Source organism: Acipenser ruthenus, chromosome 3, assembly GCF_902713425.1.
Source record: "Acipenser ruthenus chromosome 3, fAciRut3.2 maternal haplotype, whole genome shotgun sequence".
Taxonomy (NCBI): Eukaryota; Metazoa; Chordata; class Actinopteri; order Acipenseriformes; family Acipenseridae; genus Acipenser; species Acipenser ruthenus.
Window position 1 is genome coordinate 41,376,655 of NC_081191.1, and position 14,487 is coordinate 41,391,141.

General features: G+C 35.9%; 1 protein-coding gene across 6 annotated transcripts in view; it reads left to right on the plus strand.

The window, feature by feature from the left end:
• The window catches only part of ptpn3 (protein tyrosine phosphatase non-receptor type 3), a 190,152-nt gene that overhangs the window by 77,758 nt on the left and 97,907 nt on the right, over positions 1-14,487 (plus strand). For all 6 annotated transcript variants that reach the window (XR_009318150.1, XM_059012938.1, XM_034059035.3 and 3 more), the window contains 3 exons: positions 8,531-8,653; positions 8,749-8,791; positions 9,141-9,219. Coding sequence is in view for 5 of the 6 variants with exons in the window: in XM_059012938.1 (XP_058868921.1) it covers positions 8,531-8,653; positions 8,749-8,791; positions 9,141-9,219 (245 nt within the window). In the remaining variant the exon portion in view is untranslated. The remainder of the gene's footprint in view (positions 1-8,530; positions 8,654-8,748; positions 8,792-9,140; positions 9,220-14,487) is intronic.

Genomic DNA, 14,487 nt, shown 5'->3' on the forward strand with positions numbered 1-14,487 from the left:
CGGCGTCTGAAATAGACTGTGTTCTTATTTATCTGTGGGCATCCGGTGTAAATTTACTTATGTAACCTATATATTTTATAAAAAATATACATCAATATTAATTGTTTTTATTACCATGCTCAAAATTAAACCATGTTTTTCCTCAAATAATAAGAATAAGCCATTCAGTGTAAGTAATAATTAATCATTATTTTATAAAGGTTGCAACCCTACTTAAAAATAAATTAGAAAGTGCTTTATGTATATGAAGGTCACATGCGGGGGTTACAGTAACATACGATCTGGGCTTGGAATGTGAAGTCAATCATCAGCAGGTAGGAAGTGTTCAAACAATTTTTAAAATAATTCTAAAATAGTCATTGCTGTGAGTGTATGTCTGTGTGTCAAATGGGAAGGCACTTAACTTTCAACATTGAAGAAGTATGGTAAAGAAAGACTGCTGTACAGTGTGGTAAAGATAACAGCACTTGAAACTACTAATTAAATGGATAATGTACTGTACTAAATATTTTATAACATATTTTTATTTAATTTTTTCTGCTGAAATTGCCAAGGCCAGTGGAGAAATGGTGCAACCTGCCATGATTCCAGTTTTGAGAAACTGCCAAGTAGTGGTAAACTCTGGAGTTTAAAAAACAGAACTGCAAGTTCCCGAAGTAGGCTTTAACTAACCCTGTTATAGTACTGGGTATGCTGAAGAAATGAAAGGCAGCCCAAATTAGCTTATGTGGCACTGAACCACATGCATATCCTTCTCCTTTTTTGCAGACTGAATCTGTTGCCAGATTACACTGTCATGCTACAAGCATCCCAGAAAGCCTGGGATATCATCTTTCTGTAAGAAGGTGTCGATCATGCAGTTCTCCAATAGATAAGTTGGCAACCTTTGTGCCACAATGCAGAAAGATATTTCCCCTCAACATTTAACAGGGAAATTGTATAGAATTGGCTGATGCTGGTAGATTATTTTATTTTTCTTTGGCGATAAAGAAAGACCTATGCACCATGCCTTTAGACTACCTGTTTAACCACTTTACCTTCATCAACCTCCACAAGATTCTTAGAACCCCAGGTGCACTCTAGTAATCTCTGTATGCGCACAATTGGGCCTAGGTGATGATGAAGCCCTTGCTTTCTTCATGGCTTGATCCACCTCCTTCCACTTAGGAGCTCTGTTTGGTATTCTGGTGGATAAATAAATGGAATATACAATATACAATACAATTTGCTTTTATATAGCGCTCTTCATGCAGAGCATCCCAGGGCGCTTTACAATAAAAAGCCATTGGCCAATCCATCCAGCTCAAAAATGAGCTAATGAAAGCAAATATTTTAAAACTGATTTTCTGGAGATTCTGTAAAGTGTTTCAATTGTTCTGGATGGATACATTATTATTGTACTTTCAGACAACCATTCACTAAACATTTTGAACTAAACTCTGACATATCAGCCTATGCATTAATTGCATTAATTTCTTTAATTGCATTATTTATATGCTTTGTTACTTGCTTTATCTTTTTCACTGGCAAGCTAAACAGAATACTGCCTCTACTGCTAAGACACATTAAAAACGTCAACTTCGCACTATTAGGATCTTTGTTTAAGAATTTTCCATCCACGTAAAACATAATCCCAATCGCTAACAGATACTATACATACAGAACAATGTGTTGGCCCGCCCTCGACCATGGAGCTTATAATGCCCTATACAGCGTTACTGATTTGCAAACTCCTGATGGATGGATGGATGTATAGTTGCACGTAGAAAAGGTGGAGCCACAGGTGATGCAGCCCAGTTTGATGGCATGTCTCAGAGGAGAGAATGCCTGAGTTTGACAAGGGGAAACATGTGTTGCTGCCAGACAACCTAAGAAAAATCACTTCTAGGGGAGATGAGTACTGAACCTAATTTTCACATTGAACAGGTGTACTATATGAACAAAGGAGACAGACATTCTACAATCCCGACGGCTTTGTAGTGTCAGACATGAATTCGATCAATCAATCAATCAATCAATCAATCTTTATTTAATATAGCGCCTTTCACAATTAATTGCCACAGAGTGCTTTTACATGGACAAAACAGTATATTGACACTTATACAAGGAGAAACAATAAGCAATAAAAAGCAGAGAATACACTAAAAGCAGTAAATACAATAAAACAGTCAAAACATAAGACAGTAAAAGAAACAAATGAGAGAAAGAAAAACATTCATTTTCTGATAAATAAGATAATTATAAAAATGTGTCTTTTAGTCTGGTTTTAAGAGCTGCAATAGTTGGTGCTTAACAAAACTAAACAGATCATGCCATAGTTTAGACGCCTTGTAGTTGAAGGCTCTGCCACCTGTATTCGTTTTAAACATTTTAGGAATAGAAAGCAACCCAGCATCTTGAGATCGGAGTGGCTGTCTAGGAACATATGTGAATAAAAGATCATTTAAATAAGACAGAGCTAACCCATTTACGGCTTTATAAGTAAAGCCAAGGGGACAGTAGTCTACATGTTGCTAGAAAAATGTAGAAAGGGATACTTTTTTTGATTTTGTAGAAGCAACATTACATCATAGAATAAATCAGCCAATGAAAGTGATGTAAAAAGTCACATGACACTTCTTCGCTGGCAAAAACTATTAAGAGAAATGGCAGAGAAAATAAATGTAGAGCCGGTGTGAGATATTGTGAGGGAGACTCTCCTTATCGATTTTTTTCAGGGTGATTTTTTTTTTTTCTTCTTCTTTTATAGGTGCTATAGGCAAGTAAATAAGTGTTAATCGGTCCTTCCTGGTAGTTAATGACCAATTTGTCATTTAATGCCACAAGATGTAGTGGAGTGGCATTAAAGTCGACAAAATTATTATGAACCGTTTTTAAACATAATGTTGTGTTGGCATAGAAATTACAACAAAAAAAAGCTGGTTTGGTAACAATGATGAAGCATTAGAACGTTCATGTTAAACTGCAGCGGTGTGTTAACGGTATGTTACATTTAAGTTCCTGTTGTGTTTTCAGTGGTCATTTTGTCTCAAAGGCTTTAATTTGATACAACTTAATAGTAATGGATAAAGTGAGTCCTACTTTTTGTTTAAATCCGTTTGAACATTGCCGTTCACCAGACGCAACTTGCAAATATTGTTACACAGTTACCGATATCTGATTTGTAGAATGTAAAAATCCTCACCTGGAATAATTAGGAATTATGTTCAAAATAATATAATTTAAAAAAAAAAAACTATAACAATAATCACATTTCAACTTATCTCTATTTACAATTAGTTTTATTTACATGTTTATTTACAGAAAAAACATTCAAGCCAAAAATAACAAATTCAGAACAAAAATGATGAGAGTAATGGTAAATATTACTAATACAATCCTATATATACATATTTAAGAAAAAAGTTTTTTTTATTATATTGAAAAAAAAATGCTGGTAAATCATATGGACACTAAAAAACACCAGTACACTTTTTGGTAGGAAATATCATCTATGTATTGTCTTCTGTGTGTTGTCCATCAACATTCTATCTACAATTTCTATGCACTGTAGAATAGTGTCCCCTGAAATTTGAAGCAACAGATTTCATTCTACATTTTCTAACAACATGTAGACTAGTGTCCCTTGGCTTTTATAAGTAGGACCTTAAAATCAATCCTGAACTGTACAGGAAGCCAGTGTAGGGCTCCTAACACAAGCGTGATATGATCATGCTTTTTTGATTTTGTTAAAACCTTGACAGCAGCATTTTGCACAAGCTACAATCAGGATAAAATATAGCTTGAAATACAGAAACTGTGATGGTGAGTTATTGGAAATACCGGACTTGCATTTTGCATTTTGCCGTTATATTCGGAGTTTCCGGAGCCTACCGATGGCCTTAGGAATCTCTCCATGGCTGAACTAAAGCTTGCACTGAAACCCTGCCACACTTCTCACTATACAAATATTGTGTATGCGCTCTAGTGACATGTACAGTGATAGTGGGGAGCAAATGTTTGAGTTTTCATTTTTTTAATTTGCAAAAAATTTCAAATTCCGCGGGAGAGAGCAAATTCTGTGATTTTTTTTCCACGATAGCGGAATCCTGGAGGGACTAAAAAGGGAAGCTGTCTTCTGTAGAAGCACATAGATTTGTTTTGTGTAGTTGATGTTTTAATCCCAACAACGTTACCTCTCTTTTAGCTGAGTTTAGTCAGAATATTTGCAGATGTGGAGTTACCCGGTTTCAGAGATGGATATAGTTTAGTACCATCAGCATAGCAATGAAAATGTACCTCATGTCTACGGACAGTATCGCCCAGGGGTAGCATATATAGGCAAAACAAAACTGTTCCAAGAACAGAAACCGTGGGACACCACATGTAACTTCAGATAAAACAAAGAGGAATCTTCCCCAATTCTAACATATTGTAACCTATTTGAAAGATACGATTTAAACCAAGACAGGACACTACCTGACAATCCTACAAGGTTCTCAAGACATTCAAGCAAAATTGGATGATCAATAGTGTCAAACGCTGCATTCAAATCTAAAAGAACAAGGACCGAGGATGAGCCCATATCTCAAGATAATGGCACATCATTTACCATTCTGATCAGAGCAGTTTCAGTACTATGACCCGGGCGGAAACCTGACTGAAATTTCTCAAATATATTATGTGCTGCAAGGAATGTATTAAGTTGAATTGCTGCTACTCTCTCCAAACCTTTGGATAGAACGGTGGTATTGGGCATAGGCCTAAAATGATTAAGATCTTTTGGATCTAGAGTAGGTTTTTTAAGCAATGGTTTTTACAACAGCGATCTTAAAATGATTTTGGAACAATACCAGATGAATGGGAACTGTTAATAATATTTAAAACAGTAGTATTGATCCTAGAGAATACAGTTTAGTGGGAATAGGGTCTGAAGCACACGTAGTTGATTTTGTCTTAATAACTAGGTCAGTTAATTCTGACTGGTTAATCAAGGAAAAAGATACAAAGGTTTGGTCTGATATAGCAGGACCCAAAGAAGTGGTTTTGTCAATGTTGTAAGATGACAATTGTGTAGCTTTGGGTTTTCCAGGATACTGTATCCAAATTATATTGTAATAAATAGGAATACAAAAAAAATGTTATGCAAGTGTGTATAAGATCACACTTATTTGTTTAGTGTACGCACTGTTAAAGTAGTCTATATTTTAACAAAATATTAATACAGACATCTCTTCATTCTTAAATTAGGAGGCTAGTGTTTGTAACCTCCGAGAAACGTCAGATTGCCTTTGCTCCCAGTCTGCCTGCCAGTTTCCTTATGCAGTGCAGGCATTGGGAATAGTTTTCAACTTGATTCACGGTACTGGGACATGTATTCCAACACATATACATTGGCTTTATTAACCATTGTATTGCATGCAAGGTTGCCCGGTGTTCCGTGATGCCAAAATGTTTTGTTTTCAAAAAGTAAACCAGCAAACTACTTTTCTAAGGTAATAATTTGCCTTCACGTCTTCGAGAAGTTTCATGACCGTTGCTGTCCTTTTTGTGACCCATTGTACTTGCAGCAAATAAACTCCTAAATGTTGAAACACTTGCACAATTGTTTCATTATAGAGCCAGGTTGCAAATACTTATTCCTACTTACTTAATTGTCAGGTTGCCAATACTGAATAAGGTTAACAGTTTAGCAAAATAAAAATAAAATACAATAACAATATAATCACAGTATATCAATGCAATGGAACAGGCAAAATGATAATATTTAAGCCCAAAGCAGCATTAATCATGCTACATTGCTGCACTGTAACTAAAAAATAAATTGACAATTTTTTGTATACCATTTATTGATGTAAGTGACGTGCATTTACATGAATAAAATCATTGTTCTATAAAGTACAGTATCTAATATGGCTTGGGTTAAATGTAACTAAATTTGGAATTGTACATTTAATTTAACTATGTAACTGTCTGTCTGTCATAGTCAGCATGGTGAACATCATGTATATTGATTTTGCACCAGTTTACACACCTACCCTCCTATAGAAATTTCACAATGCATTTGACCATAACCTTGCACTTCTTATTAAGGGATTATGAAGACCCTCTATGTGCGTGCACCGACTCAAACTATAGTGGGCGACAAGTCTCAGTGTGTATATGGATTAGGGAGTGGTTAACATGTAGAAAACAGAAAGTACTGATTAGAGTAGAAACCTCAAAATGGAGCGAGGTGACCAGTGGAGTACCATAGGGATCAGTATTAGGTCATCTGCTATTCCTAATCTACATTAATGACTTCGATTATGGTATAGTAAGCAAACTTGTTAAATTTGCAGAGAACACAAAAATAGGAGGAGTGGCAAACACTGTTGCAGCAGCAAAGGTCATTCAAAATGATCTAGACAGCATTCAGAACTGGGCAGACACATGGCAAATGACATTTAATAGAGAAAAGTGTAAAGTATTGCACGCAGGCAATAGAAATGTGCATTATAAATATTATATGGGAGATACTGAAATTGAAGAGGAATCTATTAAAAAGACCTACAAGTTTATGTTGACTCAGAAATGTCTTCATCTAGACAATGTGGGGAAGCTATAAAAAAGGCCAACAAGGTGCTCGGATATACAATGAAAAGTGTTGAATTTAAATCAAGGGAAGTAATTTTAAAACTTTACAATGCATTAGTAAGACCTCATCTAGAATGTTGTGTTCAGTTCTGGTCACCTCGCTACAAAAAGGATATTGCTGCTCTAGAAAGAGTGCAAAGAAGAGTGACCAGGATTATTCCAGGTTTAAAAGGCATGTCATATGCAGACAGGCTAAAAATTGAATCTATTCAGTCTTGAACAAAGAAGACTACGCGACGATCTGATAAAGCATTCAAAATTCTAAAAAGTATTGACAATGTCGACCCAGGGGACTTCTTTGACCTGAAAAAAGAAACAAGGACCAGGGGTCACAAATGGAGATTAGATAAAGGGGCATTCAGAACAGAAAATAGGAGGCACTTTTTTACACAGAGCATTGTGAGGGTCTGGAACCAACTCCCCTGAAATGTTGTTGAGGCTGACACCCTGGGACACTTCAAGAAGCTGCTTGATGAAATTCTGGGAACAATAAGCTACTAACAACCAAATGAGCAAGATTTGCCGAATGGCCTCTTTTCGTCTGTAAACTTTCTTATTTTCTTATATAGTGTCAAAACAAGGAGCAAAAGAAAACTGACAAGGGAAGTAAATAATGTTTTGTAATGTGTGTGTGTGTGTGTGTTGTTTGATTTACCTGCCGTATGAATGAATTAATCTTACTCATGTCCCCAAACCAAACTATAAGCCACATATTATAGAACAGCTACAATTTTAAATCCTGTAAATACAAAAGTATACACAAAGCTTCCCATTTGAGCACGTAGACCACTGTGTTTAATGCCAACACTCACACCTTCAGACTGACAAAGGGAGATAAAACGTCCATATCTGTTGTGGTGACGGCTTCTGCATTCCTTTGGACTGACAAACAAAGGAATTAGTTTCACATGCTCATTACGGTATTTATTATACCTGAAGCACCCATAAAATATCTCAATAACCAAAATACCTGTAGTTTATATTCTTGGAGCATGGTTTAAAACTTGTACTTCACTATAAGTGTGTGTAATTCTTGTGATCTTGAATTTTGGAAATACACATTTTGAGCACTCAGCAGACCTTGTAACTGGCTTTTTCAGTTAAAGACCAAATGTTTCTGTTCCCCACTCAGGGCCTTGCTAGGGCTACACTTCACGTAATATATTTTTATATGGTTAATTCACACCAAGGGTGAGGTATATAACGTGATTTGAAAACCATTTGGGTATGGTTTAGTGGCGCGGATACAGAAAAACAGGGAAAGGCAGACTGATCAAGTTTTTAACCTGTGCAGGAACAAAGACATTTCTTTGCAAAATCCTGCATGAACTTTTTATACTTTGTTATACTTTGTTGCATTTTGTAAGATAATCTGAAATAATGCTGTGACGGGGAATATTTTACAGGAATTCCCAAAGAAAGCTGTAAAGCAGTAAATGCATATGGGAAACAAAGCTATACCATGGATAAGTGCCACTTATTTAATTAGATAGGCATGTATGGATAAAATATACTGTAAAGGAGGCGATACGGTAAATAAGGGTTATGGTTGCACTCTGTGGAGTGTATCGCACCCCATAGAGACACACTGCCACTTTTAGATGTATATCTGTATGTCTGGCTGTATGTCTTTTAAAGTCTCAAAAATATACAGTATGCAGTGAAGAAAACTTGAGTTCAGTCATAGAATTAATCAACAGTTTTCTGTGGATTTGTTAATCAACCATATATCTGCCCCGCACACCCTTCTCATCAAAGCCACACAGACTCTTTTAGTTAAAAGATTTGTAGAATTAATCAATACAAAATAAAAAAAAAAAACAGAAATCTGGAAGCCCCAAAACTATACTGTATCATATAGTGATCATATTTGTGCGTCTGATTATTCTGTTTTTATTATTTATTTATTTTTCAGAAACAAGATGCTGGTCAAGTTTTGCTCGATATGGTCTACAACCACCTAGGCCTGATGGAGAGAGAATATTTCGGCTTGCAACACAATGAAGATTCAGTAGACTCTCCTATTGGTAGCAAATTGGTACATACTTTTCCCTATACTACAGTATGAATTCAAGGTGTTCTCAGCCAACTTTCCTAGCTAATCTTTACCTTTTACTTTGTTTATTATTACAGAGGTGGCTTGAGCCTACAAAACCAATCAGGAAACAGCTGAAAGGTAATAACATACAAATGGATATTGTTTGTATTTGGAGTTGATGGAGACCATGAGCAGTATATGAAAATACAGACAGACAGAAATGGAAACTCTATACTTTGCTGTACTTGCTAAAGAAACAATCTTCCTGTTTCCACAGTTTTGTTGTTAAAATACAGATTCCCGAATGAGAGTGTAAGAATTGGTTCCTTAGCTACAGGAACGCGTATGTCTGTGTGCCCTAAATGTCCAGTATTGACAAAATATCTTATGCAAAACAATAAATTCCAAACCTGTTTAAAATGGCCAGTGCGTATGTAGCATATTTATTAGTATTACTTGTTTATTTATTTATTTTTAACTTTTCTAGGGAGTTTTCCCTGTTCGCTGCGATTCCTGGTGAGGTTTTTCATCCAAGACCCTAATATGCTACAGCAAGAACAAACTAAGTAAGTGTTTGATATAACCTGCTATCTTTGGTAACCCTTTTTCCTGGCATATATATATATATATATATATATATATATATATATATATATATATATATATATATATATAGTCAACCCTCTTTATACCGCCAGGTAAAGGCCGTGGGCAAAACCAGGCAATAAGCGAGGGTGGCGTTATAGTGAGGGTCAAAAAAAAAAACACACACAACCTTCTATATTTGCAATAAATCCAAACGTTTTTTGTTTTTTTTTGTTATACAACTACAGTATCTCCAGGCCATTTTAATAAAACATAAAATCTTTTTTTAAAACTACAGTACTAATTAACACAACAGTAGGTATACTAGTGACATTTTACCATCTTTTCCCATCTGTATGAAACATACATAGTTACTTTTGAGGAACAGTTTATACTTAATAATAATAATAATAATATTATTTATTACTTATTTTTTCGTTTGCTTGGCTTGGGAAGTTGGCGGGTGGCGGACAGCGGGGTGGCGATATAAGGGTACAAATAGCACTGTTTTTATATTGATGACATTTGTTTACAGAGAATAGCTGGCGGTATGCAAGGGGGGGGGCAGTATAACGCGGGACAACTGTGTGTGTGTGTGTGTGTGTGTGTGTATATGTGTGTGTGTATATATATACAGTGCCTATAGAATGTCTACACCCCCTTGAACTTTTTTCACATTTTGTTGCGTCAGTGCCTCAGAGTTTCATGCATTTAAATGAGGATTTTTTCCACTTATCTACACACCGTACTCCACACTGTTAAAGGGAAAAAAAGTTTATATTGAGAAAAAAGATTATATATTAAAAATACAAAAATGAAAGATCATAATTGGATAAGTCTCCACCCCCCTGAGTTAATAGTTGGTGGAAGCACCTTTGGCAGCAATTACAGCTGTGAGTCTGTTGGGATAGGTCTCTACCAACTTTGCACACCTAGATTTGGCAATATTTGACCATTATTCTTTACAAAACTGTTCAAGCTCTGTCAAGTTCCTTGAGGAGCGTTGATGGACAGCAATCTTCAAGTAATGCCACAAATTTTCGATTGGATTTAGGTCTGGGCTCTGACTGGGCCACTCAAGGACATTTACCTTTTTGTTCCTTAGCCACTCCAGTGTAGATTTGGCTGTGTGCTTTGGGTCGTTGTCATGCTGAAAGGTGAACTTCCGTCCCAGTTTCAGCTTTCTTGCAGAGGGCAGCAGGTTTTCCTCAAGGAGTTCACTGTACTTTGCCCCATTCATTTTCCCTTCTATCCTGACAAGTGCCCCAGTCCCTGCCGATGAGAAACATCCCCATAACATGATGCTGCTACCACCATGCTTCACAGTAGGGATGGTGTTCTTTGGGTGATGCGCTGTGTTGGGTTTGTGCCAAACATAACGCTTTGCATTTAGGCCAAAAAGTTCCATTTGAAATCCCATAAGTAACAGAAGGTACAATACTTCAGTCACTTGATATGACATATTATTGTATTTGTCATTTTTATTTACACATTTTACATTAAATGTTTGTTATATCTAATCTTCTTTCTTTTGTTTATCCAAGTGCAGTATAAGTTTGTATGGCTAAAGAATATAATTTCCAGTGTATGTATATCTTCATATAAGAAAAGCAGTTTCTGTGTTTTATTTAATTTTAAATGTTTTTTTGTTGTTGTTGATTTTAATGTTCTTTTTAATCTTTGACTATTTTATAAGTCTTCGCTAATCTTTAAAAATAATTCACGTTTTCAGAGTTACACGCTTGCAAATGTTTTATGTCGTAATTCCATATACTGGGACATTTGTTTATTTTATGTCCAAAAGTAATTGGTGGAACAGTTGTAATGACAATTGATTTAGTATGGTAATTATAAAAATACATTTGTTGTTCCTACCATTTGCTGTTTTGTTTATGGATATAATAACTTTGTAATGTCTATTTTAAAATCCTGTTTCACAGTTCATCCATAATAATTTGATAATTGGCTAGTTCGTTATAACTTCACGGACACTGGTGATTTTAATCACAATTACTGATGCGAAAGGACAGTTTTCTCTGTCTGTACTACACTGATCAACTACCAGATGCTTTGTGGCCAAGTTATGGTGAACGATTTCCCAGTGGTATGTTCCTATGGCCAGTCTTAGGGGAGCACTTGTCATGTGATTAGTTATGTCACCATTTATGTCATTGCTGATGTCATATGTGATGTCATACATACACATAATGGTGCAGAGTTAAGGTTGCATGTCAACCTTGACTCGCAAATTCCTTACTTTTGAGGGTTTTGTTTGAGTAACCTTAACATTACTTTAACACAGTTTTCGCAATGAATTTCCTTAGGTTTTTTGTTTAAAAAAAAAAATACATTTTAAAAAGTTAAGAAGGTTTCAGTTAACATTCCTTATTTAAATGACAGGTCAGGTTGAAACAAGGTCCTGCTGTGGAGTGGATTGCAAGTGCCAAGATTGTTTTTGTAAATTGAAGGTAGAAAAATGTTAGTATTCAGGAATAATTATCTGTCATTAAAAAAATAAATAAAATAAAATAAATAAAAAAAAACATATATGAAATAAAAACTAATGATACATATCAAATAATTAATAACAACATATATTTTGAAGAAATAACTTTATTCAACAAGCTATGAAAAAAAATAATGTAATAATTTTGCAGAGCATTTTATACATTGCACGACTTTGTTTCAACCAGACTTTTAATTGATCTTTTAGGACATGTCTGGTTGAAACTTAAGTCCTGCAGTCGAATGGATTTGAAGTGGCAAGGTTACAACTGATATAAATAACAACACAGACATATACAATTCATAATCAATATATTTATGGCACAAACAATATTTTAAAAAAGCAACTCGCATAAGTTGTTCAAACTCTGTTCATACCACACAGAACACGTATTATTAGAAATATATTTTAAAGTGCAGATCACACATGCACAGTATAAGTGGAACCATACATATTTTAAAACAGTCTTTTCAGATATGTATTAGATATTGTATCATTTTTGTGTTCCCTGAAAAACGGACAAGAGTTGGAATGGGCCAAAATGAAATAATCAGATCTGCATCACACGTGTTTACCTGTCACTGCAGTCAAAATTTTATAGGGTCGGATATGTGAGTGCTGACTGTGTGTGTGTGTGTGTGTGTGTGCATATATATATATATATATATATATATATATATATATATATATATATATATATATATAGTACTGTGCAAAAGTTTTAGGCAGGTGTGAAAAAATGCTGTAAAGTAAGAATGCTTTCAAAAATAGACATGTTAATAGATTATATTTATCAATTAACTAAATGCAAAGTGAGTGATCAGAAGAAAAATCTAAATCAAATCCATATTTGGTGTGACCACCCTTTGCCTTCAAAACAGCATCAATTCTTCTAGGTACACTTGCACAGTCAGGGATTTTGTAGGCATATAGTCGGGTGTATGATTAAACAATTATACCAAACAGGTGCTAATGATCATCAATTCAATATGTAGGTTGAAACACAATCATTAACTGAAACAGAAACAGCTGTGTAGGAGGAGTAAAACTGGGTGAGGAACAGCCAAACTCAACTAACAACAAGGTTTCCAGATGTGTTGTCCAAGCTCTTTTGAAGAAGCACAAAGAAACAGGCAACATTGAGGACCGTAGACGCAGTGGTCGGCCAAGGAAACTTACTGCAGCAGATGAAAGACACATCATGCTTACTTCCCTTCGCAATCGGAAGATGTCCAGCAGTGCCATCAGCTCAGAATTGGCAGAAAACAGTGGGACCCTGGTACACCCATCTACTGTCCGGAGAAGTCTGGTCAGAAGTGGCCTTCATGGAAGACTTGCGGCCAAAAAGCCATACCTCCGACGTGGAAACAAGGCCAAGCGACTCAACTATGCACGAAAACACAGGAACTGGGGTGCAGAAAAATGGCAGCAGGTGCTCTGGACTGATGAGTCAAAATTTGAAATATTTGGCTGTAGCAGAAGGCAGTTTGTTCGCCGAAGGGCTGGAGAGCGGTACACGAATGAGTGTCTGCAGGCAACAGTGAAGCATGGTGAAGGTTCCTTGCAAGTTTGGGGCTGCATTTCTGCAAATGGAGTTGGGGATTTGGTCAGAATTAATGGTCTCCTCAATGCTGAGAAGTACAGGCAGATACTTATCCATCATGCAATACCATCAGGGAGGCATCTGATTGGCCCCAAATTTACTCTGCAGCATGACAACGACCCCAAACATACAGCGAAAGTCATTAAGAACTATCTTCAGCGTAAAGAAGAACAAGGAGTCCTGGAAGTGATGGTATGGCCCCCACAGAGCCCTGATCTCAACATCATCGAGTCTGTCTGGGATTACATGAAGAGAGAGAAGCAACTGAGGCTGCCTAAATCCACAGAACTGTGGTTAGTTCTCCAAGATGTTTGGGCCAACCTACCTGCCGAGTTCCTTCAAAAACTGTGTGCAAGTGTACCTAGAAGAATTGATGCTGTTTTGAAGGCAAAGGGTGGTCACACCAAATATTGATTTGATGTAGATTTTTCTTCTGTTCACTCACTTTGCATTTTGTTAATTGATAAATATAAACTATTAACATGTCTATTTTTGAAAGCATTCTTACTTTACAGCATTTTTTCACACCTGCCTAAAACTTTTGCACAGTACTGTATATATATATATAATCAACTAAAGAGTTGACAGATTATTCCTTTTTCCAATTTAATCGTGCAGAAAACATTTTTTTATATAAAATAAAATCAAGCAATCGAACTGCATTTTCTCCACGGCAGTCCAATCATAAGTGAGCAGAGTGTGGTCCAGTGGTTAAAGAAAAGGGCTTGTAATCAGGAGGTCCCCGGTTCAAATCCCACCTCAGCCACTGACTCATTGCGTGACCCTGAGCAAGTCACAACCTCCTTGTGCTTCGTCTTTCGGGTGAGGCGTAATTGTCAAAGATCTGCCCCTTGTTATGCATAAATATGCTATGGTGCGTGGTGCAAGAATAGTTGAATTTCATGATAGTGCTAATATTATAGAGACCGTTACTGAGAATTATATTGAGAACTTCAAAGTAATATTAAGAATTGCTTTTTACAAATACATTTAAAAAAAATGTCACCAGACAACGGAGACACTGTAGTCTATTTGGTTACAAATCAATTTTCAAGAACTTTCTCAGAAAAATTGGAGATTGTTAAAAAAAAAAAAAAGGGAGGTGTACACCTCAAATACCCAAACTGACACAGCAAGGGA